This window comes from Pseudophryne corroboree, chromosome 9 (genome assembly GCF_028390025.1).
Source record: "Pseudophryne corroboree isolate aPseCor3 chromosome 9, aPseCor3.hap2, whole genome shotgun sequence".
NCBI lineage: Eukaryota > Metazoa > Chordata > Amphibia > Anura > Myobatrachidae > Pseudophryne > Pseudophryne corroboree.
This window is the reverse complement of record NC_086452.1, coordinates 19,815,629-19,843,010: the sequence shown is the minus strand read 5'-3', so window position 1 is coordinate 19,843,010 and position 27,382 is coordinate 19,815,629. Positions and strand designations below refer to the sequence as shown.

General features: G+C 46.8%; 1 protein-coding gene across 1 annotated transcript in view; it reads left to right on the top strand.

Moving 5' to 3' along the window:
* GIPC2 (GIPC PDZ domain containing family member 2) overlaps nt 1-18,667 on the top strand; it is a 142,501-nt gene extending 123,834 nt beyond the window's left edge. Inside the window, exons 5-6 of the mRNA XM_063939011.1 lie at nt 5,758-5,839; nt 13,758-18,667. Coding sequence (XP_063795081.1) covers nt 5,758-5,839; nt 13,758-13,909 — 234 coding nt within the window. The 3' untranslated portion in view covers nt 13,910-18,667. The remainder of the gene's footprint in view (nt 1-5,757; nt 5,840-13,757) is intronic.
* Nucleotides 18,668-27,382: the final 8,715 nt, after the last annotated feature.

Here is a 27,382-nt window from a genome sequence, read left to right as displayed (position 1 = left end):
ACTGGCTGCAGATTACAGGTGTGGCCACACCCCTATTGGGTATGGTGACCTCCCTGAATCGCGCTGGCAGCAATTACTTGTGGTGGGGGTAGATGGGAACTATCAGAGATTTGCCTGTCTCTTCTTGGGGGATACCTTTTTGTTTCTCCTGCATGTGGCTCATAACTCCGCCCTTTCGGTCCTTGATCCCAGTATCTCGTATCAGGTCGTTGTCTATAGGATTGATATGAATTTTGTATTGGTCTTACTTTACAATCACGTGACATGTGTCCCTCTCTGTGACAACTATAACATTTTATACCTCTTGACTTACCCACAGGGGTCACAGTTCTAGGCTGAGGTGGCCGGGTAGTGAGGGCCTGTATGCTCACAGCCATTAACTTATCACTCTGTGACTCCCTGTGTCTGATGATATTCCGATCATGCCCAGCAGCAGCCTCTCCCAATGCATCCACCGACATACCTCTCCAATCAGGCCTAGTGGTTTGTATTCTATTCCTTAAAACCTCTTTTAGCCCGTCCATTAATACTGAAACAGCTACTTCCCTGTGGTGTACATTTGTTTTAATGTCATCTATACCAGTGTACCTAGCCATATCCTGCAGAGCCCGGTGAAAATACTCTGATGTGGATTCACCTTCTTTTTGTTTTATTGTAAAGATTTTATTCCACTTTACAACTGCAGGAAAATATACTCCTAACTGTAAGTTGATTCTCTTTACATTATCCTGATTATATTCATCTGTTAGTGGTACTTCCTCATCTAACTTGCAATCAGCAATAAACTTTAACGGATCAACACTGGGGGGTAAACATGCCCTCAAAACTGTCCTCCAATCTTTGTTATTTGGCTCTGCAGAATTTCCTAGCCCTCTAATATACTTTTGACATGCAGCTAAGTCTTTTCTAGGATCAGGGAATTCAGACATCATTGGCCTCAATTCCGTTCGGGAAAAGGGACAGTGCATGGCGATGTTTCTGATAGGGGTTGCCCCTGAAGTATCAGTCTTCCCATTTGGCACTGCTATTACCTTAACGGGATTGAGTTTAATAACATCTGTCTGTGTAGATTCTACAATACTTGGTGAAATGGTTTCAGCGTAGTGCATGGTGCCGTACTTACCAGTCGATACGACCTCACCTGTCCCTCCGCTAGGGGCCTTTGATGCTAATCTTACGGGTTGAGTCGTGCCTACTGCTGTTTCTGATATGGTGGCTGCTAGGGAGAGTGCTGATATTGTTGTGGGCTCATCCTCTTGGTCACAATCCTGGGGAAAGTTCAAAACAGGGTACAACTTGCACGGATTAGTGTTAGCATTAATTACTTTGGTTACATTATCCTTAACTTCTACACATTTAACATAACCCTGAGTGCCATTCTCTGCAACCAATTTCTCTCCAGGTATGTATGGTGGTGGGGGAGCAGTGGCTATCAGTTTCCTGATAGGGTTAGATCCAGTGGCTTGCGCCAACCCCCTTTGTATTTCACCTTCCTGTTGCCACAATGTTAAATAATCATAATGTTTAATACGCCTTTTTGAAGATTTAATCAGGCACACTCTTCTCCTTAAATTCTGTAACACTTCTGGGTTAAAACTACCTACCCGGGGAAACTTTTCCCCGTCATGCACAGTCATCCTTTCCCATTCATTGCACAACATTTCTGTGTGATGACCATATTTCTCACACATGATATACCTTGCCGACCCGATTGGTCGGTTTACCAAATCAACCTGAACCTGGGTTGATCGCCCCTTACCTGAACAACTGGCCCCCATCTCTGTAGGTGCTGCTTTCACTACCTCTGACTTCAAATCAGGGTCTCCGGCAACCCTTACAAAAACCAAGATGCTCGGGGTAAGGCTGCGGTGGGGGTTTTGCTCCGAAGTCCGCCCACTTAACTCCCGTCCACGCTGGCCAATACGGCGACCAAAGTTCCCAGAGGTTCCGTACCCAGCCTAGGGCACCTAAGTACGTCTACTTGCTCGGGCGTGTGGGAGTGTCTTACCCTCCCCAGCAAGTGTCAGTCGCTGGAATGTCCCTGAGTGATCAGGCTACTTCCCTTAAAATAAAAAAAATTACACAAATCACGTTAACAATGTGCAAGTAGCGTTCTTCTGAATTCAAGACACGCTAATGCACACAATCACATGCGGTACAATCGTATCTGCACACAAGCAACTAATCTTATGTGCGGAACGATCAGTGGAATCGAAAATTTCTGCTGCGAATTCCTTCAGCCTTGAGCTTTGTTGGCCTATATGGGTCTCGCACCAACCCTCTTCGGTTGTGCTTCTCTACTTCTAATCTGCTGTACCTGAACCTCTTGTTCTGTGACCTCCTGGTCTGTGACCTCCTGGTCTGTGACCTCCTGGTCTGTTATGTACAGCAAATTCTACTGCTCATTAATATGTCGAGACTAACAAGGGACGCCTCCCAAGCCACCCCACGATATCACTCTCGCTGGTGTACCTCTTTCTACTGGCCTATGGTTCCCACTTCCGTAATAAAAGAGAAATCTTATATATACACACACTCTTACCACATGTACACTTTAATTTTTTATTTCTGCGCAGAAATCCTTTCATTCGGTATTAGCCTAACCCAGAAGAATTGCAACAGAGAAAGTCTTTTTCTTTTAACTTTTAAACTTTTGGATTTGAGATAAATTTGTGTTATTTTCGCGTTACTTCCTTATCGCTTACTAAACAATACTATCGTGCGGTTTGTATCATGTGGGCGTATCCGTACGCTCCGTTGCGTAATACACGCTCCGTGCGTCGACCCCAGCTGCGTACGCCCTGCCCTTGTAAGGACACGTGTACACAGACCAAGTACGTCCACAGTTACACACTACACGTTTATCAATGTGAATGATCTTTAACAGTAATCCTTCACTGACCACCACTCAAATCTCCCTTGTATTCTAGGCGAGATTGTGTGCGTGCCTTTTACAATTATTCCCTTAAATATTACTTTTAACTATTAATAACAACAAATGTCTCAACACGTTATCACTAATGTGTGGCAATCAGGAGAATGAAATACGGACAAATAATACTAACCAAGGAATACAGGTGTGTGTATTTATGCGTACGTTCGCAAAACAGGAACTAAACAGGTTTTAAAAGACAATAACGTACTGTTCCTACCTTTTGGTTCCGGATTCCTTCAGCACTCCTTACTAAGCGAAGCAGACGCTTATCTGGTCAGCACTACGAGGAATATTACCTCCCGCCTTTTGCTGACCGATAATGTCTGCTGGAATTACCTAGTGCAGATATGTGAAATCCCGGACGAGCCCCCAATTGACAATGCCTATAATATACCTTGTATAAAACACTCTAAAAGGTTAAAGAACACAGTACGCAATTGGCGTATGGAATACCATAAGAGTACGCACGTAGCGTAACGAACGCTTAGCCGTGGATGAGACGCACGAGCGGCACGTTCGCTCACGGCTTAGAGCGTAAAGGCAAGCACGCTATAGGCTGCCGACTAACGTAATGATACGCTATCAGCGTAGCGGACGCTCGGGACCACGAGGAGATCACAAGCGGCGCTGACGCTCACAGTGTTTAACCTTTATAACTATACCATATACAATGTACTTATACTGTAAACCCTTGTGCAGTGATAAGGTGTAAATGCAACACAGTGTAACCTTGATAGTTTAAAAGCTGTATGAGCGTATGTGACGCTCTGAGAACCACTTAGCAATATAATAAACACTCTAATACCGGTCTAAGGTCACAACACCTTTAAGGAAGAGAATGAACGTTCAATTGCAAAAGAATAATACAATACAAGTTATACACTACCAAGATAACATAAAATACCTAACCGAATCACTACACATAAAATACAATACAGATACAAATACATTTAAAGGGGGGGAAGGAGAGAGAGAATGGCTTATAACATTAAATAAGAGACAATATGGTTGCAGAGAACTTACGCACCAGGGGAAACAATCGCAAGCGCCTTTCTGGATATCCAGCTCCCGATTATCAGCAATGAGAACCGTTGAAGAGAGTAGAGAGCTGGCCCAGATCGGCTTGTCCTTTTATACACTACACACAATACAGTACAATGGTCCCTACATTCTTATTGTTCATTGGACACAGGAATTCGTCTTCGCATTATAACAAAAGGTCATAGGTTGGTTCATACAGGTGGGCTGTGACTATTCCTAACTGATCAGGTGGGTGGGAAACTGGGTTTCCCGCCGCATGGGTAATAAAGTGCAAATATAGTAAATGTCCATAAACTTCTTATGTCCATAACTATACGCACGAGCGATTAATCCGCTTCAAACCAACACCGGAATATTGCTAATTATATTCTCTTCCGATGGATACTAAACACCACTGTGTAACCCCTGTCTGACCCTTCGTATCAAACAAAGAGGGATCTCTTTGTCCCCGAACATACTACATTAACTAAACTTTCAGATTCTATCAAAGGGACCATAATCTACAAAATACATTATATGAATAAAATATGTTACGATTAAGTCGCCCGCTAGACGAACACAAACTCTACCGTACATGCGCATACCGCGCGTCCGCGAGTGCACGCGACCGCGAGTATACGCACGCACGTGCAGCGGGCACACGCATGAGGTGCATATATGGCAGTGTGCAGCGTGATATTTTTCTGACTTTGACAGTTTCCTCCCCCAAACTCTAAAGACGTACCTGTAGTTTATATAACCGTATGTGTATGTGTGCGTATGGAAGGAAATATAGATAGCAAGCTCCACCGGTTCAGTGACTTATAATTCTCTGGAAAGCGCTGCGTAATATGAATCCACTATAAATGTACCTGCTAATAAATATAATGACCCCTAGGCCACATTACTTCCTATGGAGGAGATTGCGAATCTACTAAACCCTTAGTCACGGATTATTGCCAATAACAGGCGCGAGAGGCGGGGTCACAGAAGACAACGTTAGAGGGCGCATGTGTCTGAGCAATGGCTGCCAGCATAGAGAAGACAAATACTGCGACATTGGATCTGATGCAGAGCAAATCGGGCATACGTTGCTTAAAAGTGCTGTGCGCAAAATAAATAATATGTGTATAGCGGCGCCTGTACGCTGTAAGTCATCATTAGCGAGTACTTGGTGCCTGCGCTATACTTGGCGCACAAGACACACGTCCAGGCACATTTTCACTTAGGTCCAGGTCAGTGAAAACGCACTTACAGAACTCTCCCTCCCCTCCCCCATCCACCTCTCCAGCCGTAAGTGACTCTGCATTACCCGTACTTGCGTGCGCCCACGTTCCATTTACAAAGTGTTTCAGGGCATTATATATACATCTGTTTTATTACTGAGAAACCAAAGCCGTTAATTGCTTCAAAAACATTAGAAATCTGGGGATCGTTACCTAATCTGCATGGATTTATGGCTGACGCTGGGCCCTATCCACTAACATGGTTGTATAAAAACAAGGCTGAAAAACAGAGCATGATGCCAGAAAGATACAGGAATGTGTTTAGTAAAATCTGCAAGACCACAGGAAGCGACATGAGGCCTGATTCCGAGTTGGATGCAAAGTGATTGTATTTGCAATTGCCAGCTGATGCTAATGCGCGTTTCCACACGGATCCGTCCGACCCAGTATCAAGCCCGTTGTCTGTAATAACAGTAAATGGCTTCTGGTTGCGTTACGCCTCCTCCCCTCCCTGGGAGCAAAGATGAAATGTAATAAATGATAATGACTCTCGTTTTGCTGCCTCTTTCCTTTCAGCCCACGGCTTTCGAGGAAAAGGCAATTAAGAAAGTGGATGACCTCCTGGAAACATACATGGGAATCCGGGACATTGAGCTGGGTGAGTCTCTTTATGTAATCTCCGTGCGATAAGACACAAAGGTCATCAGAGCCCCCCCCCCCTTGCTGCTGCCAGCCCCTCTCGCTGGTAGTACACACTACCCAGAGGCTTGGAATTGTCTTATTAAAATGTGGTTTTAACCATCTTGCGGTTTGCAGCAGGAATGCCATGCTGGGGAATGGTACCGACTGATGCAGAGGAGGGGACGCGGAAAATTCAATTTATTTCTTTAGCGAATACCTTCATTTCACAGCGTGCGGCAGGATAGTGTTACCGGTGTACTGCTGGCCCGCGGCCCAACCAAACACATCATGCGGCCTGTTTCACAAATCAAATCTGACCTTTGTTCTCGACAAGCGATCCGAGTCCCAAATGTGAGCTGGAGTTCATGGAAACTTATCCCTGGTCTGATGGCAAGAAATACACACAGGCTGCGCCCCTGCCTTTGCCCAAGTGTAACCGCATCCTTCCCCCCAGAACCTGGGATATATAGGGTATGGCCCTGGTGACGCTACCTGGGCACATGCCACGTTTTCTGCGGTCTGGCTGCCAGAGAAGTTGCTGAATTACTTCCTCATGTTCTCGTCTTGGTGTTTTTGAAAAGCGAGTGTAACGTAAACTGCCGAGACGGCTTGCAACACAATGATATACAAACAGTTGTCACAAGTCTTCACATCTCGCCCACACGGAGAGCATTCTGGCCTGTAATGGAATTACGTGTGGAATTCTTGTTCTGTACGTTTGCTGCCACCTGCTGGTGCGTAGGCTGCAACGCCTGATAGCTTCAGGCATTATTCCAGTATTAGTAGCCACCTAGACGTGACTGTCATATATGATTGGACTGTAAGTGACCTCCTGCAACTTTTACTAAATGGGTTACTTTGTCTTTATGGCCTGGACTGTGCATTTTGCTGTTATATCATCATGCATAGAAAGTGTAGCTTGTTGTGGTATTTCATAGCTTCAGGTATTATTGCAGTATTACTAGCCACCTAGACATGACTTTCATATGACTGGACTGTAAGTGACCTCCTGCACCTTATACTAATTAGGCTACTTTGTCTTTATGGCCCGGACTGTGCATTTTAGCCATGTCGTTATATCATCATGTATAGAAGCGTGGCTTGGTGTTGTATTTGATAGCTTCAGGCAATATTATAGAATTAGTAGCCACCTAGACATGACTTTCATATATGACTGGACTTTAAGTGACCTCCTGCACCTTATACTAAATGGTTACTTTGTTCTTATGGCCTGGGCCGTGCATTTTAGCCATGTCGTTATATCATCATGTATAGAATCGTGGCTTGGTGTTGTATTTGATAGCTTCAGGCAATATTATAGAATTAGTGGCCACCTAGACATGACTGTCATATATGACTGGACTGTAAGTGACCTCCTGCAACTTTTACTAAATGGGTTACTTTGTCTTTATGGCCTGGACTGTGCATTTTAGCCTTGCTGTTATATCATCATGTATAGAAAGCGTGGCTTGGTGTTGTATTTGATAGCTTCAGGCATTATTACAGTATTAGTAGCCACCTAGACATGACTTTCATATGTGACTGGACTGTAAGTGACCTCCTGCACGTTATACTAAATGGTTACTTTGTCTTTATGGCCTGGGCCGTGCATTTTAGCCATGTCGTTATATCATCATGTATAGAAGCGTGGCTTGGTGTTGTATTTGATAGCTTCAGGCATTATTACAGTATTAGTAGCCACCTAGACGTTTCTTTCATATATGACTGGACTGTAAGTGACTTCCTGCAACTTTTACTAAATGGGTTACTTTGTCTTTATGGCCTGGACTTTGCATTTTAGCCTTGCTGTTATATCATCATGCATAGAAAGCGTAGCTTGGTGTTGTGTTTGGGAGTAAATAAGCAGGAAAGGACCGGAGGAAACTAGACAGGACAGACTAAAGTATTTGTGAAAGTTGTAGGAGGGCAACGCACAGTCCAGTAAGTGTGAATCATCTGACGGTGGAAAGTACCTTTTACGATAAGTCGCTAGCCCTATTGCAAATAATCTCCCATACGCTGTAATATATCAACGGAATACACCCCACCCAAAGGAAGCGTAACCATAATAGTGACCCGGGAAGATGAGCGCAGAGTAGATCACCGTCGGTCCAGCATGTGAGACCAGCTGCTGCTAGAAGTATGGAGGATCTTGGGTAGTGATGTCATAGATTGTGCATTGCGGTGTGACATAGGACTGCGCGTGCAGCACACATAGCAGGATCTCTGTGTATTCCTCATGCCTCATTAATATCAGCTTAACCTAATATACTGCTCTGTTATAGGTTCTCTGTCACTATAGCTGTCATGGGCCCAGCGATCTACAGGTTACGCGGAGATCTTGTTGTTTAGTATAAAATCTATAGAATCTCTTGTAGCTGAATCTGTTTCCTCGCCGCGGCCCAGAGACGAGATGTACCAGTATCACGGGCGCTTCCCCTCCAGGTCTGAACCCACGACTTGCGTACACCCACAACCGGCACAAACACACACAGCTCGTTTTATTCTTACATTTGTTGCTTATAAAGTCTGACCTGTAACCAGCTTGCATGTGGCCAAAGCCCAACCTCACTGTAATAAGATATAATAGACATTATAACGCTGCAGTCCTCAGTGCTGCAGGTATTATACTGTGCTGGTGTTAGGGGGGGACTCAGAGATAGATGCAGTGTAGTAGCAGCTGCGGAATTATACTAATGTCGCAGGAGGCATCTCCCGCCGGTATCGCAGATCTGACGCAGCATGGGATCACCATTGCGACCACTGGAGTTATGGCATCCGCTCCCTAGGTTGACCATACTTAGGTCGACAATGTCTAGGTCGACCACTATTGGTTGACAGTAACTAGGTCGACAGGGTCTCTCGGTCGACATGTTGTAGGTCGACAGGTCGACATGAATTTTTCGCAATTTTTTTTCTTTTTTTAAAACTTTTTCATACTTAACGATCCACGTGGACTACGATTGGGAATAGTAACCTGTGCCGAGCGCAGCAGTAGCGGAGCAAGGCACCTTCGCGAGCCATGCGAGGGGAAACGGTGCACTAATTGGGGTTCACAGTCACTGTACGGAGAAAACGACACCAAAACCCCCAAAAAAGTCATGTCGACCTCCTGACCTGTCGACCTAGATCATGTCGACCTAAAAACCTGTCGACCTAGTTACTGTCGACAGGGATCCTCTTGCGATGTCACCTAACGGGATATCGCAGGTAACGTCGCTTATAGAGGTGTAACAGGCGCAAGTTGCTGAAGACTTCTTACACTCAGCGACTGATCAGTAAATATAATCTACATCCCCAGAGATAAGAAAAGATGACGTGCCCGAAATCTAACAATTCATCGCTGTTATTACTAGTAGCAATGGCGTGATGTCACATTGTCGTCACTCGCGATGTTGATACTGATTTGATCAGATTATAACGCATCTGTGCAAAACATCAATATTATACACGTCTACATTGTGAGCGTGTCGGGGTAGGGTTGGGTTTTATTGTCGCCATTCTCACTATTGACATGTTAAACATCGAGACCCTGTTGACACTCACAGTGTCAGCCATCAGACCATGTCGTCATTCTACTGTCGACACAGTGAGCGTTGAACTCATATACCACACCTGTAATGATTGTGCTAGTCCAGGTGCTACCCTCGGGATATACAGAAGCGTCCTCATACATCCAGCCTCAATACGTCATGGGACGCGGTACGCCCGTCAGGAGGGAGCCGCTACGCCCCGTGTGACTTTTCTAGTGCCGGGGGTCTCTTTCACATCGTAATACCCGAAAATGTGTCTTAGTCGCAACGCATCTAAGATGCACCGCAGGGGGGAGGGGGGGGGACAACCTCCAGTATATTGTGACATTGGCCTGCTTGGAGACATAGGGCAGGAGGTGTAATCCCGAAGGCCCCCTGCCTCCCCCATACCCTCCAGCAGCAAGTATTGATTCCCTCCCGAGCTTCAGCAAGTTCCCCTACCCTTGCCGGTTATCTGTCCTTCCCATCCTGCTGTGGGATATTAGTATTGGGTACTTACTACGGTCCTGCATTGTGCATTGTACTTATGCTCTGACGCCCTGTTACTGTGAGATGTGGCCTATGTTTGCCCGATACGGCGCTGACTACACCTTGCTGCGCCTCATACATACTCCAGTACTCCAAGCTATGGGGGTCATTCCGACATGATCGCACGCTAGCTATTTTTTGCAGCGCTGCAATCAGGTTAAATCTCAGCAAAACTGCGCATGCATATGCACTGCAATGCGCAGGCGCGTCGTACGGGTACAAAGAGGATCGTTGCCTGACGATGGATTTAACGATGAATCCATTCGCACAGCCGATCGCAAGGAGATTGACAGGAAGAAGGCGTTTGTGGGTGGTAACTGACCGTTTTCTGGGAGTGGTTGGAAAAACGCAGGCGTGTCCAAGCATTTGCAGGGCGGGTGTCTGACGTCAATTCCGGGCCCGGACAGGCTGAAGTGATCGCAGCGGCTGAGTAAGTTCTGAGCTACTCAGAAACTGCACAAAAACTTTTTTGTGCCGTCGGCTGCACAGGCGATCGCACACTTGCAAAGCGAAAATACACTTCTAATCTTTTAAGAAGTACTACACCATGATATGTATTTCTTCTGTTTACATATACTGTTGACACGCCATTTGGAGCAGAAGATTGTCCCTGGACCCCTACAGGAGGAATTGTCTTGAGACCAGTATTTTTTACATGGACTATAAGTATCATTATTTTAGTTATCTTTTATGAAACTACACTGAGCGCTATTGTTGAGTTTTTTTCTGTTTACTGTTGTATTTTATGAGGGTTAGGTGGCTCTCCTTAACTCAATCAGCTGCATAAGTGTGTTTGCGCCTTGGGTATTGATTCACTTTTATTTTCTTCAGGAAGAAAAAACGCCCCCGATTGCTCCTGAATAACACAACGTTACAATGGGGATGAAGTGAATCCTCTCAGCAGTATCTCATTTCTCTAACGGTTGCTTTTATAATACGTTATCACAGCTTTTAATTATATGCAGACAGGGGCTGGAGCGGGTAAACGTGGCCGCTGGGCATCCGCCGTGCCTGAGCCTGGAGAACCGCAGGCCGCGTCTGTGCCAGTGAAATGTCATTAGCGCAATTAGGAATTTCATGTTGAACTTGTCGTCTTCGCCAGTTCAATAATAAAAAAGGACAGAAACACAATATTAGGCGTCTAATGAAAACATTCTGATCCTAATCCAACTTACTTACCGTGGTGTTTGTAAATCATCTCCTATTAAATCGCTGTTTTGCAGATAGCCTTCGTTTAATGCAATTGTGTGAATGTGCTAAACTGCTGCGGCGGGAGATTGTATTTTAATAGCATTAATCTGTATAGCCGGAGCGACGGACGCTACTCTTAAAGGGCCCCATTTGTCTTCCTGTATTTAAACTGCATCAGCGATGGCGGGGTTCATAGAGGCCGTATAGAGAGATACGGGGCCTGAACCAGTGGTGTATGCAGAACAAGCGCAGCTGCACTCAGAACTAGCGGCTGCGATTTGTCACGGATTGTCAAGTAGTCATTTAAGCATTCCCCTTGTGCAGCACTGCGTGACAGAATGCGCAATCCCTGCCACGCCCGCTGTGAACATCTGCGCAATACTCAACTGCGCGAGGAGTTGATCTCGCCGCCAACGCGCATGCGCAGTAGTTAATAATCGCTCTGTACTGCGCCCCCCCCAGTGAAGCAGGCCCATACAGCGTCTCTCCTGCCGTTGCAGGAACTGCGATTGTTTCACAGCCGTATACACTTGGACGTACACAGGCTCTCCCATGGGTCTGTGCCTCGCTTCGGCCTTGTACGGCCTCATGTTTCCCCCCAGGATATAGATAGAGCAAATGGAAAGCTTAATTGATGCCAGAAGTAGACATGAAACACAACCATACCAAACACAGTGTATCTGACTAGAAAGAACATGAAAATAGATCAATTTATCATGCAAGCGATTGCTTCCGCCAGGTTCCTATTTATGGTTCTAGCATGTACCTTTCGCCCTATCCCACCCCCTCGTTTGCCGGCAGCGTCCATCCGTCGCCAGTATTGTGGCCGATGTGTAGCAGATGGAGGGGCCCGTACAGAGGTGGTAACAAAGCGATGGAATGCTTACTGAAAAGAAAATTTCACGGTAAATAGGGCATTGCGGCCGGTACGCTGAGCCGTGCGCAATTTGAGTCCGTCGGCATGAGCTGAGTACGCATGTGGCTTACTGTAAGCCGCTGTCATTTGAGTGTGCGAACACCTGACCCGCGTCGGCCCCAGAGTCAGCAGCCGTCCCAGCAGATATAATGTAAGGGAGCCTCCCGTGCGTCGGCGAGTGATATGAGAACGGTATTTGCAAACGATTTCTAACTTATTTTCTATTATTATTACAGTCGCCATATTTTAGGTTTATTTCAATAGCTGCAGTTTCTTCTTATTGGTGACATTAATTACAGGGTACATGGGAAATAAAGATGAAAACATCACCGTTCAGTTTCTAATCCCAGCGCCTGTAACGCAGATTGGCGGAACACCCTGAGGGCCCTGGATGGTTGCCTAGGTGTAAGGTCATGGGTCGAAGACCTGACCCCAGGAAGGCCATAAACATTAGGGTCCATATACACCTCCATAGATGTGATAGTACGTATTCTCCAAGACAATTCCAGGTCCTACTTGGGAGCTTTCGGGTCCCGTATACGGCAACCTCGTGGCCCAGGCAATCTTGTATGTTCTCCTGGAATGAAGCCGGTGATTGTTCCCGTGCTGTTAGCTCAGTGGCATCTCCTGGATCGAGGGTTATACTCAGATGTGCAAACAGACACAGTTCAGGTAAAGCAGGAGGAAACCCCCCCTGAAGCCCCTTTCTGATGTGATGGGATCTGTTTTCTTCTTCAGTTCATTTGTGACCATTTCCCTTCAGAACTGGCCCTTTCATATATTGGGGAATAGGAGCCATAGTTGTGGAACTACAAGTCCACGGATGGCAGGGCGGAAGTGTAGTTCCACATCAGTAAGAAAGTCATAGGTTGGCTACATCTGTTTTGCACAAACTACAACAAATGCCCCTCCACCCCTTATACCTGTATCACACGTATTTGATATTAAGTGTAATTTGTTATGGAATTACATTGCTGCTCCTGGTGGATGTATAAACTGAGAGCACTTTCAACGTGTGTGTATATCAAAATATCATTCCATCTGCGTATTTATGACACTTGGGGCAGCATGGTGGCACAGAGGTTAGCACTACATCCATGGTCAGAATTCAGTTGTTTATCGCGCCCAATCTCCTGTCTAAAGTGACGGTAGATCAGGCGGGCGTTATTCAATTGTGCTTTTTTTATCGCTCTATAGCCAGAGAGTAATGGGCGTGATGCGGAAAGTCGCGTTTCAGCGCTCAAACAGGTCAATTTTTGCTCTTTTCAGCTCGCCAACCCCGGGAGTGTGAGCTGAATTGCTGGTGGCGGCAGCATCTGATCGTGCCTGAACAAAGCAACAATTGAATAGGTCCATTAGGCTCCATCTACTGACTGCCGGCGAGAAAACTATTGAATCTCACCCCATTAATTCAATTCCTCACCAATGCATTATATGTGTGGAGTTTATATGTTCTCTCCGTGTTTACACTAGATACTATGGTTTCCAAAAATATACTGGTAGGTTATTTGTATTCTGACATAAAGTAGATTGTCAGCTCCATTCGTGCAGGGACCTGGCAATAAATAACTTTATGATTTGCTGTACTTAAATTGCATCAGAGTATGGCACAAATTCCGCCTGAGACACGAGAGCGCCCGGTACCCAGCGCAGCTGCACAAAGTGTAAATGTTTTTTTGTTTTTGTGTTTAAATTGTATTTTAATCAAACTGCGTCTCACTTCTCAGCTGCGACGATGGTGGAAGCCGGAAGGGACAAGAATAATCCGGATGAGTTTGCGGTAGCCCTGGACGAAGCCCTCGGAGACTTTGCTTTCCCCGACGAGTTTGTCTTTGATGTCTGGGGCGCGATCGGAGACGCTAAACAAGGCCGCCTCTAACATCCAACTCCCAACGTTTCCGGCCCAGCTCAATCTCTGCTCAACAGATGACTGAAGATAATTTTATTATAGCGTCCCGCCGGGATAAACAAAGGGAAATGCTATAGAGTTGTATATATGTCTAGATGAATGAACTCCGTAAAAGTGACTCTGTGCTGCGCATAAAATGTGTGGAAACGCCCAGAACTAGCAATATTGACGTAAATGGTTCTTACGGGGTCATCGCTCTGTTGTTTGTACTGGATGTTTACACTGGGGCTGGGGCGTAGAGTTGAACGCGAAGTCCGATTTGCGGATGGATCTTGCATGATTTAGCACAGCGAATGCCCCCGAGCCGAGCGTAGGCGTCTACAGCCGGTGCAGAGTGACACGTAGCTCAGTCGCGTCGCCACGTGCCAGCGAAAGTGGTAATGTAGGCACAGTTTATTGAGGGAGAGCCGAGGGCTGGTAGGCCTCTTTGCCGGCTGCGCTGAGTTGTACATACACGAAGATCCGCTGTTTTCAGGCGCCTCTCACACACCAAACATAGGGTGATAGCAACAGGAACTCGTGTTCAACCCAACCTCAGCTCCAGTGGGCACAGAATTTACCGAAGCATCTGACTAACAGAACAGCGCGAGGGCGGGCGGGCTTCCCCTAAAATCCCCCAACCGTCACTAGGCTACGTAACATGGGCAAATAAAATAATGAATGACAATGGGGGGTCATTCTCGCTAGCAGTTTTTAGCAGCCGTGCAAACGCTATGCCGTGCAGTTTTAGAGTAGCTCAATACCTACTCAGCACTTGTAATCACTTCAGACCATTTAGTTCCGGATTTGACGTCACAAACACGCCCTGCGTTTACCCAGCCACGCCTGCGCTTTACCTGGCACGCCTGCGTTTTTTCGAACACTCCCTGAAAACGGTCAGTTGATACCCAGAAACGCCCAATTCATGTCAATCACTCTGCGGCCAGCAGTGCAACTGAAAAGCTTCGCTAGACCTTGTGTGAAACTACATCGTTCGTTGTAATAGTACGTCGCGCGTGCGCATTGCGCCGCATGCGCAGAAGTGCCGTTTTTTTGCCTCATCGCTGCACAGCGAACAAATGCAGCTAGCGATCAACTCGGAATGACCCCCAGTGTCACATTGTTGCAATACAAACACTGAGAGATCCGTTCGCGCCCCTTATTTTGGGAGCCACCAGAGAGTAATTACCAGACTTTGCTAATACACGTCAAACATGAACGCCCAATTAGAACAGGGCGATTACACCATCTGGCAACTTTTGTTTTTTTGTTTCACTTTTTGTACATACACTCTGTAATGTTTACCAAATTATTTCTAGCTTCCGTCTGTGCTTTTCTGCCATTTCTTTATAGCATCAGTTAAAATTGTTTTTGTCCTGGGATACAGCACAAATCTTCAGGGCAGAGGGCGGAGTTACAGAGACAATGAAACCTCTGCCTGAAGATTAAGATTATTGTTTGTAAGTAAAGCAAAAAAAGCAAGCAACTAGGCAAAACCATGTTGCACTGCAGGTGGGGCAGGTGTAACATGTGCAGAGAGAGGTAGATTTGGGTGGGGTGTGTGCAAACTGAAATCTAAATTGTAGTGTAATATTAACGTTGTCTAACATTTGTTTATTTCCTCCCCTGGCATGGCGACATGGTCTGTTCCAGACACAAGAGTTACTTGCTTTTTTTGCTTTACTTACAAACATGACTCAGGCGTTTAGTTAAGGTTGCCGGAGGGCATGTACAAGGCCGTACATTAAAGTCATCTGAAGGCGGAAGACGCATTTTTCATTCTTCACTTTTATTTAATGAGAGTTTGTTGTCAATCTGTAAGCTATGGAGCGGTAACATTGCGCAGCTGCAATTTAGTTTGCATTGGACTTGTGAAAGCACGCTAATAGTCTTGTGTACAGAGACGCCCACTTACGCCATCTCACATCCGCCGCTTCCACACACCTGACCACTGAGCAACCCTATCCTGTCTCAGACTGAGCGACTCACCCAAGACGCCGGGGCCTCTCCAGATGCAAATTATTTTGCAGTGGTGGACTAGGGAGCGCCCAGAAAACGTTCCCAACGCGCCTGCGTTGTTCTAGCCACCCCTGTTACCTCCCCCAGACGCTGACTACCCGTCGCTCGCTTTATAAATAAATCCTCTGTACGTGTGCAATCTCTAATCGCTGCCAGTGCACAGTGCGGCTTTGGCGCATACGCAGTGGCAAAAATTAGCTTGAGAGCATCTGACATCGACATTGCGTTTATCTGTGACTCCGGCCCAGTGCAGGCAATCCGGAAGCGTGCGATAACCATGACCAGCCTGTGCGCGCACATGGCTACAAGAGAAATTACCGCTGCTGGATCTTAGATAAGACATTACCCCCCCCCCCTTTCCGGGTCACACGTCTCTCTGTCCTTTGTAGCAGCGAAGACAGGAGACAGGTGTATGTTATGGACGCAATAAGCAGACCCCCTCACTGGTGTTACAGAGATCACTGGAGTGACCCTTGTGGCCAGTGGTGGAACACGGCATCCCCTGGCCCCAGAGCGAACTCCTCGGGGGAGCGCCACTGCACCGTGGCCCTCACTTCTGCTCTTCTGCGCATGGGATAAGGGGTGACACTGGCACACCGGTCTTTACTGCTGGGCATGCGCGTCTACTGGGCGTTCTTGGCGCATCAGTGTGGGGGATGTGCATATTCCCTCTGAGGGCGGACCCATATCGCCGCCTTCTCCTCAACTCCGGGCCCCATAGCTCCGCAACTGATTATGACTCATGAAAAAATGATCAAACATTTAATAATTACATAGCAGAGAGACCAGAATCGTCTGATATTTTATCATAGTAAAACATGCACTGAATTGATATTTTCCGTATTCCGTGTCTATAGAGGTTTATCTTCACTTAGAACACGTCAGCAATATGAAATACTCCGCAATAATTCCCAGTCAGGAATCCTGTACTTGAAGGACAGACATGTAAAAATATATTTTTGTGTGTTGTGTAAAATTGAATTATTGAGCAATACAATTATTTTACCAGAGAAATGTATAGTTTTATTTGAATGTATAGTGATTTGCCTTTGTCTTCTGTCAGTGACTAAACATCTTCCCAGACAGCGATCCTCCAGCGACACTTACAGGCATTGACGTGTAGTAATAGTGCTGTGACGGATACATTAAATGGGATCAAAACTGACTATTATTCTTGATACCTGGCCAAAATATATATTGTAGTAGGTTTTTGTGTCAGGAAGTGTTAAAATGAAATGTCTAAGGAAAAATGATGTCATCAAAACAATGTTTTGAGGAGGTGAAGCTGTGAGTCGCTGTGTGACACTCGGCTGCTTCCTCATGCACACTGCATACAAAATGGCCGCCTCTGGTGGAGCTGACAACACTGCAACCTGTTGGGAGGAGCGGGAGGCATGAAAGAGAATGGATCGCTCCCAAGCATCATTTTAGTCCTGATTAAACACATTGATGCAGCCATCAAAGGCTCCAACCCATGGACGGTTCTCTAGGTAGACATTCTGCTTCAATGTTCTGATATACAATTGCAGTTAGCGGACGCTTTTCTGGGGTTTTTTTTTACCTGGATTTTAATGTTTGCCTTGTGTTCCTTTGAAATCATGCAGACTTGTGTTCATTTCATCATACGGAGCAGTTGATGCTGGTGAAAGACAAATGGTCCAATTAAAACGTTGTAATTATAGTGCAGTGTATATGGCCCATGAACTACTGTTCGGCCTGATTCAGGGGTGCAGCCAATTCATGAATGGGCTGAGATTACTCACAGGGGTTCTCAAGTGCAAATGCCAGTTTAAGCGTTCCCCTTGTGCACTTCCGTGCGATGGATTGAGAAAACGCTGCGACGCCCAGTTTTCTTATCTGATCATTGCTCAAGTGCATTGGGAGATCTGGTCATTCCACCATCGACGCAATATCGATGAGGAAAACAGAACTTAAGATTGTCGCCCATAGTTCCCCTCTTCTGCTGCCTGCTTAACAGGCAGCGGCGTTGAGAGGATTGGGAAGGGGAGGGAGGCTTGCATTCCTAGAAACGGGCGCAACTTGCCCCCATTTTCTGGGAGGGGAGAGCCAAGGGTCTGCGTGTCACCGCTTCCTGGCCTTGCAGCACCCGCTTGGCCACCTGCCCAGGGTGAAGGTTACTCAGCTGGCCATCTGCGATGGTCGCGATGTTGGATCCCAGCTTGCATCGTGCTGAGATCGTAGGAGGTGTCTCTTCTACTGAGGCATCTCCTGCACGCCCCCTCCTAGAGATCAGACGGAAATGCAATGCTGCTTGCATGTGGCATTAAACTTCCGTCCAGCTCTGAATCGGGTCCTGGACCACCCATGGTTCGCATAGGCCGTCTAAATAGCAATGTAGTACGCCATTGCGCAGTAAGGGTTTCTTCTAGGCAGCGCATGCGCAGTCACCAATTATCGCTCCTAATGTGCGTCCAGCTCTGAAGCAGGAATAATACGCCTTACGTGTCTTTCCAACAGAATGTACTCACCATCAATGTAGTTGTGTCACAGACGTGTTGATTTGCACTGACATGCTGTTTTAGGTGATTGTTGTCTTTTGTACAAAGCATTGATTGTAATATCACCGTATATATTTTTTGTGGGAATATGATAAAAAATAATTATAAAAAAAATGAATTGGTTGTCATTGGATTTTTATCTCAAATATAGAAAAGAGTAACATAAATACATTTCTCATGTATGAATAAATAATTTTGTTTATTAATTAGATTTCTCTTGTTATTATTATTATTAATATTATTAAGTATCATCATTATTAAGTGTTATTATTATTAAGTATCATTATTATTTGTAATTATTATTGTATCATTATTTTTTTGAGTATTATTATTAATAAGTATCATTATTATTATATTATTATTTTTATAATAATATTAATAATATTTATATATTATTATTATTAATAAGTACCATTATTATTATTTGTATTGAGTATTATTATTAATAAGTAGCATCATTATCATTATATTATTATTATTTCTCTAACGTCCTAGTGGATGCTGGGGACTCCGTCAGGACCATGGGGATAGCGGCTCCGCAGGAGACAGGGCACAAAAGCAAGCTTTTAGGATCACATGGTGTGTACTGGCTCCTCCCCCTATGACCCTCCTCCAAGCCTCAGTTAGGTTTTTGTGCCCGGCCGAGAAGGGTGCAATCTAGGTGGCTCTCTTAAAGAGTTACTTAGAAAAAGTTTTTAGGTTCTTTATTTTCAGTGAGTCCTGCTGGCAACAGGCTCACTGCATCGAGGGACTTAGGGGAGAGATTTTCAACTCACCTGCGTGCAGGATGGATTGGATTCTTAGGCTACTGGACATAGCTCCAGAGGGAGTCGGAACACAGGGCTCGCCCTGGGGTTCGTCCCGGAGCCGCGCCGCCGACCCCCCTTGCAGACGCTGAAGATGAAGAGGTCCGGAACCAGGCGGCAGAAGACTCTCAGTCTTCATCAGGTAGCGCACAGCACTGCAGCTGTGCGCCATTGTTGTCAGCACACTTCACACAGCGGTCACGGAGGGTGCAGGGCGCTGGGGGGGGGCGCCCTGGGCAGCAATGTATAATACCTGTATGGCGAAAAATACATCACATATAGCCCTTGAGGCTATATGGATGTATTTAACCCCTGCCAGATATCTAAAACTCCGGAGAAGAAGCCCGCCGAAAAGGGGGCGGGGCCTATTCTCCTCAGCACACAGCGCCATTTTCCCTCACAGAAAGGCTGGTGGGAAGGCTCCCATGCTCTCCCCTGCACTGCACTACAGAAACAGGGTTAAAACAGAGAGGGGGGGCACTGATTTGGCGATATGTATATATATTAAAATGCTATAAGGGAGGAACACTTATATAAAGGTTGTCCCTGGATAATTATAGCGTTTTGGTGTGTGCTGGCAAACTCTCCCTCTGTCTCCCCAAAGGGCTAGTGGGTCCTGTCCTCTATCAGAGCATTCCCTATGTGTGTGCTGTATGTCGGTACGTGTGTGTCGACATGTATGAGGAAAATATTGGTGAGGAGGCGGAGCAAATTGCCTGTAATGGTGATGTCACTCTCTAGGGAGTCGACACCGGAATGGATGGCTTATTTATGGAAATTACGTGACAATGTCAACACGCTGCAAGCCGGTTGACGACATGAGAGGGCCGGCGAACAAATTAGTATCTGTCCAGGCGTCTCAAACACCGTCAGGGGCTGTAAAATGCCCATTTACCTCAGTCGGTCGACACAGACCCAGACACGGACACTGATTTCAGTGTCGACGGTGAAGAAACAAACGTATTTTCTTTTAGGGCCACACGTTAAGGGCAATGAAGGAGGTGTTACATATTTCTGATACTCCAAGTACCACAAAAAAGGGTATTATGTGTGAGGTGAAAAAACTACCTGTAGTTTTTCCTGAATCAGATAAATTAAATGAAGTGTGTGATGATGCGTGGGTTTCCCCCGATAGAAAATTATTGGCGGTATACCCTTTCCCGCCAGAAGTTAAGGCGCGGTGGGAAACACCCCTCAGGGTGGATAAGGCGCTCACACGCTTATCAGAACAAGTGGCGGTACCATCTACGGATAGGGCCGTACTTAAGGAGCCAGCTGATAGGAGGCTGAAAAATATCCTAAAAAGTATACACACACATGCTGGTGTTATACTGCGACCAGCGATCGCCTCAGCCTGGATGTGCAGAGCTGAGGTGGCTTGGTCGGATTCCCTGACTAAAAATATTGATACCTTTGACAGGGACAGTATTTTATTGACTATAGAGCATTTAAAGGATGCATTTCTATATATGCGAGATGCGCAGAGGGATATTTGCACTCTGGCATCAAGAGTAAATGCGATGTCCATATCTGCAAAAAGATGTTTATGGACACGACAGTGGTCAGGTGATGCAGATTCCAAACGGCACAAAGATGTATTGCCGTATAAAGGGGAGGAGTTATTTGGGGTCGGTCCATAGGACCTGGTGGCCAGGGCAACTGCTGGAAAATCCACCGTTTTTTACCCTAAGTCACATCTCTGCAGAAAAAGACACCGTCTTTTCAGCCTCAGTCCTTTCGTCCCTATAAGAGTCATATCTGCCCAGGGATAGAGGAAAGGGAAGAAGACTGCAGCAGGCAGCCCATTCCCAGGAACAGAAGCCCTCCACCGCTTCTACCAAGTTCTCAGCATGACGCTGGGACCGTACAGGACCCCTGGATCCTACAAGTAGTATCCAAGGGGTACAGATTGGAATGTCGAGAGGTTTCCCCCCTCGCAGGTTCCTGTAGTCTGCTGTACCAATGTCTCCCTCCGACAGGGAGGCAGTATTGAAAACAATTCACAAGCTGTATTCCCAGCAGGTGATAATAAATTTACCCCTCCGACAACAAGGAAAGGGGTATTACTCCACACTATATGGTGGTACTGAAGGCTAGGTGAGACCTATTCTAAATCTGAAAAATTTGAACACTTACAAGGGTTCAAATCCAGATGGAGTCACTCAGAGCAGTGATAGCAAAGAACAAGGGGACTATATGGTGTCCCGGGACATCAGGGATGCTTACCTCCATGTCCCAAAATTTGCCTTTTCTCACCAAGGGTACCTCAGGTTCGTGGTACAGAACTGTCACTATCAGTTTCAAGACGATGCCGTTGGATTGTCCAAGGCACCCCGGGTCCTTACCAAGGTAATGACCGAAAGGAGGATTCGTCTTCAAAGAAAATGGACGACCTCCTGATAAGAACAAGGTCCAGAGAACAGTTGGAGGTCGGAGTAGCACTATCTCAAGTAGTTCTACGACAGCACTGGTGGATTCTAAATATTCCAAAACCGCAGTTGTTCCGACGACACGTCTGCTGGTCCTAGGGATGATTCTGGACACAGTCCAGAAAAAGGTGTTTCTCCCAGAGGAGAAAGCCAGGGAGTTATCCGAGCTAATCGGGATCCTCCTAAAACCAGGAAAAGTGTCAGTGCATCATTGCACAAGAGTCCTGGTAAAAATGGTGGCTTATTACGAAGCGCTTCCATTCGGCAGATTTCACGCAAGAACTCTTCAGTGGGATCTGCTGGACAAATGGTCCGGATCGCATCTTCAGATGCATCAGCGGATAACCCTATATCCAAGGACAAGGGTGTCTCTCCTGTGGTGATTACAGAGTGCTCATCTTCTAGAGGGCCGCAGATTCGGCATTCAGGATTGGATGCTCGTGACCACGGAGGCCAGCCTGAGAGGCTGGGGAGCAGTCACACAAGGAGTGTGATCAAGTCTGGAGAATTCTCTCCACATAAATATACTGGAGCTAAGAGCAAATTTATAATGCTCTAAGCTTAGCAAGACCTCTGCTTCAAGGTCAGCCGGTATTGATCCAGTGGGATAACATCACGGCAGTCGCCCACGTAAACAGAAAGGGCGGCACAAGAAGCAGGAGGGCAGTGGCAAAACTGCAAGGATTTTTCGCTAGGCGGAAAATCATGTGATAGCACTGTCAGCAGTGTTCATTCCGGGAGCGGACGACTGGGAAGCAGACTTCTTCAGCAGGCACGACCTCCACCCGGGAGAGTGGGAACTTCATCGGGAAGTTTTCCGCATGATTGTGAACCGTTGGGAAAGACCAAAGGTGGACATGATGGCGTCCCGCCCGAACAAAAAAATGGGACAGGTATTGCGCCAGGTCACGAGACCTTCAGGCGATAGCTGTGGACGTCCTGGTAACACCGTGGGTGTAACAGTCGGTGTATGTGTTCCCTTCTCTGCTTCTCATAACCAAGGTATTGAGAATTATAAGACATAGAGGAGTAAGAACTATACTCGTGGCTCCGGATTGGCCAAGAGGGACTTGGTAACCGGAACTTCAAGAGATGCTCACAGAGGACTAATGGCCTCGGGAGCTAAGAAGGGATTTGCTTTCAGCAAGTACCATGTCTGTTCCAAGAGGAACCGTGGCATCGGCCTTTAAGAAAGGACCTGCTCCAGCAGGGACCTTGTCTGTTCCAAGACTTACCGCGACTGCGTTTGACGGCATGGCGGTTTGAACGCCGGATCCTAAGGGAAAAGGCATTCCGGAAGAGGTCATACCTACCTGTTAGGGTCTCCTGCCCTGTGCTGCCACGTCGTCATGGCAACCGGGGGACAAGTGCTAGTGGAGTAACCTGAGCGCAGCTGATACTCCGGTTCGGGTCTTTTGCTGTGCAGTGGTTATAGGCTCTGTGCACGGCAGGGGATCCGGTGCTGGTTTTTGTGCTCACAGTCTGTGAGGTCTGAGTGGGGCGTGGACAGCACCTGCTTTATAAGGCCTCTTTTCAGGGTAAGCAGATGCTGCTGAATCTTTGTTGGTTAGTCAGTTCATGAAAGTTAGCCAGTACTGTGTAGCTTTGTATTTGTTTGTTGCTTACTGCAAATAGGCCTGGGGATTTGGTATTACACTCTGCCAATCCAGACCTAGCAGTAAGACTGGAGTCAGTCGTTTAGCTTGCTGGGGTTCTGTACTACTCTGTGAACTTAGCAAGTTTGCGGCTGTATTCTAAGACTTGCCTGTCTAATCCTGTCTCACTGTGCTAGGTGTCAGGGGTCAGTTTAGTGGCAGTAAGCTAAAACCTGTGCACTGCAAGTGAGAACCAGGATTGTGGAGACTCTCCTTGTGTCTATCATTCCATCTCTGACCAAGGAGTTTACTGCCACACCCGTTGGTAACCCTTTAGGGTTTTGCTGTTGCCCTTAGCAACAGCATTTTGGGTTCTCTACGTATTAAAACACAACATCTTGCTTTTTCCATCTGTGCAGTTCTAATACAAGGGAGATACCCAGTTCCTTAGCCTCTGGGCTTCTCTGTTCACCTTGTGTGTATTTTGTTACCCTATCACCTTCTGTGTACGTTATGTCATATTCCCCAGTTTGTCTGTGAGTCCATTTGTTTTGCATAACAGTTCAAACACCAGTATATTCCTGCAGACACTGGAGTGCATAACAGTTCTGACACCAGTACTTTCCTGCAGGCACTGGTGTGCATAACATATTCAGCAGCCTAATACTCCTGTTGAAATTTTGTGGGAATATGGAGCATACCCCTCAAAATACGTTGCAACAGGTGGTCGATCAGGTGCAGGTCCTGACTCGACAATTTAATGATTTGTCCATTAAAATGCACACCTTCCAGGCTGCTGGCGGAGCTCCCGCAGCAGCAGCACCTGCAGGGGTTAAGGAGCCGAAAGTAAATCTCCCGGATCGTTTTTCTGGAGATCGCTCGCAGTTCTTTTGTTTCAAGGAGAGCTGCAAGCTATACTTCCGGCTTAGGCCTCAGTCTTCTGGGTCGGAGATTCAGCGGGTGGGCATAGTGATTTCCTTGCTACAAGGAGACCCACAGGTCTGGGCATATGGGTTGCAGCCTGACTGTCCGTCGCTTAAAAGTGTTGATGTTTTTTTTACGGCACTGGGCATGTTGTATGATGACCCTGACAAGACGGCCTCAGCCGAGGCTCAGATTTCGATCCTTAAGCAAGGGCGAAGGCCAGTTGAGGTTTACTGTACGGAGTTTCGGAGGTTGGCCCATGATACCCAGTGGAATGACCCAGCCCTGAGACACCAGTACCGAAGCGGTCTTTCTAACCAGATAAAGGACCAACTGGTACAATATCCCTTGCCTGATAGCTTGGATAAGCTCATGCAGTTATCCATCCGGGTGGATAGACGGCTGAGAGAGCGTAGGCTTGAAAGGGAGACTGAGGTTTCCTTCCTTCCCAAGGGAACCTCAGATTCTGAGGAATTTTCTGAGGAGCCTATGCAGATTGGGGCTACCCGCCTCTCCTCGCGTGAGAAGACGCGGAGGAGACAGCAGGGGTTGTGTTTGTACTGTGGGAATAAAGGTCATGTGGTAGTATCATGCCCAGAAAAGCCGGAAAACTTCAGGGCCTGAGGGTGATGGGAAATATCCTGTCAGGCCAGAAGTCAGAATTTCCCAAGAAGACTTTTATCATTCCGGTGACCTTGAAGATCCTCGGTCAAACTGTCAAGACAGGCCTTTGTGGACAGTGGGGCCGACGGGGTTTTTATGGATCGCCAATTCGCCCTGAAACACTCTGTTCCCTTAGTACCCTTGGCATCGGAAATTGAGATTTGTGGGTTAAACGGGGAACCATTATCCCAAGGTAAAATTACCTCTTGCACTAGCCAGATTTCTTTGTTTATTGGAGCCACACACTCTGAAAAATTGTCCTTTTATGTGACTGTCTGTACTTTTGCCCCATTGGTGTTGGGGTTACCCTGGTTAAGGGCCCACAATCCTCAATTTGACTGGGTCTCTGGGGAGATTCTTAGTTGGGGTACTGATTGTTTCAGGAGTTGCTTGAGCCTTCCAGTCAGGCTCTCGCAGCTAAGTTTGCCAGGATTGCCAGGGTGTTATGCAGATTTTGCGGACGTGTTCTCCAAAAAAGTTGCAGAGGTACTACCTCCCCATCGCCCCTATGACTGTGCCATTGATTTGTTGCCAAATGCTAAGCTTCCCAAGAGCAGGTTGTACTCCCTGTCACGTCCTGAGACTCAGGCTATGGCAGAGTACATTCAGGAGAACTTGGCTAAGGGATTTATCAGACCTTCACAGTCTCCAGTTGGGTCGGGGTTCTTCTTCGTGGGTAAAAAGGACGGTTCGTTGCGACCCTGCATCGACTTCAGGGAATTGAACCGTATCACGATTAAAAACTCATACCCACTGCCTCTCATTTCGGTCTTGTTTGACCAGCTTCGTACTGCCACCATTTTTTCTAAGATTGACCTACGCGTGCGTACAATCTAATCCGAATAAGAGAGGGGGATGAATGGAAGACTGCCTTTAATACCCACTCAGGGCATTATGAATATTTGGTGATGCCTTTTGGGCTCTGTAATGCCCCGGCAGTCTTCCAGGATTTCATGAATGATGTGCTCAGGGAATATTTGGATAGATTCTTAGTTGTATACTTAGATGACATCCTAATCTTCTCCCATTCCCTGGAGGAACATCGGAAGCATGTACGCTTAGTCCTCCAGAAACTCAGAGACCACCGGCTTGGGGCGAAGCTGGAGAAGTGCGAATTTGAAGTTCAGCAAATCGCATTTCTAGGATATATTATCTCCCCAGAAGGTTTCCAAATGGAGGGTTCCAAGGTACAGGCAGTCCTGGATTGGGTGCAGCCCACTAGTTTGAAGGCGCTTCAGCGTTTCCTGGGCTTTGCGAATTTTTATAGACGATTTATCGCTGGATTTTCGTCTATAGTGGCGCCCTTGGTGGCACTCACTAAGAAAGGGGCGGATGTTGCTCACTGGTCTTGTGAGGCTAAAGCGGCTTTTGCCCGTCTCAAAAGGGCATTTGTTTCGGCCAAGGTGCTGCGACACCCAGATCCAGAGCGTCCTTTTGTGGTGGAGGTGGATGCCTCTGAGATGGGTATTGGGGCAGTGCTTTCTCAGATGGGAGTGTCTGATAATCGCCTTCATCCCTGTGCTTACTTTTCCCGTAAATTTTCGCCTGCCGAGATGAATTATGACGTGGGTAACCGGGAATTGTTGGCTATTAAGGATGCACTCGAGGAGTGGAGACACTGGCTTGAGGGGGCTAAGTTTGTGGTCTCAATTCTCACTGACCATAAGAATCTGGCATATTTAGAGTCAGCGAAGCGTCTCAATGCCAGGCAGGCACGATGGGCTTTGTTTTTTGCTCGCTTTAATTTTTTGATAACATATCGCCCTGGGTCAAAAAACATCAAGGCTGATGCGCTCTCGTGGAGTTTTGCTCCAATCCAGGAGACCACCGAGGAGCCGTTGCCCATTGTTTCCCCATCATGTATTAAAGTGGGCATTACCCAGGACCTCTTATCATTAGTCCTTAGAGCACAGGAGCAGGCTCCTCCAGACCTTCCGGTAGGTCTTTTGTTTGTGCCTCCTAGGTTAAGACAGCGAGTGTTCCTGGAATTCCATGCCAAGAAGTCGGCAGGTCACCCGGGTATTGCCAGAACTCGGGAGTTGCTATCTAGGGCGGTGTGGTGGCCCTCGGTGGCTAAGGATGTGGATCAGTGGGTTCGGGCATGTGACATCTGTGCCCGAAATAAGACTCCTAGAGGGGTTCCTGTTGGCCCATTACATCCACTCTCTATCCCATCTAAGCCATGGACCCACATTTCAATGGATTTTGTGGTGGACTTGCCCAAATCCTCGGGGATGACAGCCATCTGGGTTGTCGTTGACAGGTTTTCGAAGATGGCGCACTTCGTTCCACTGGTTGGGCTGCCATCAGCCAGACGCCTGTCTGAATTATTTATGCTGCATGTTGTGCGTCTCCACGGGTTGCCACTTGATGTGGTCTCTGACCGCGGATCCCAGTTTGTGGCCAAATTCTGGAGGGCATTTTGTTCCGATCTCCAGATTTCTGTCAGCTTGTCGTCAGGCTACCATCCGCAGTCTAATGGGCAGACTGAAAGGGTGAACCAGTCCTT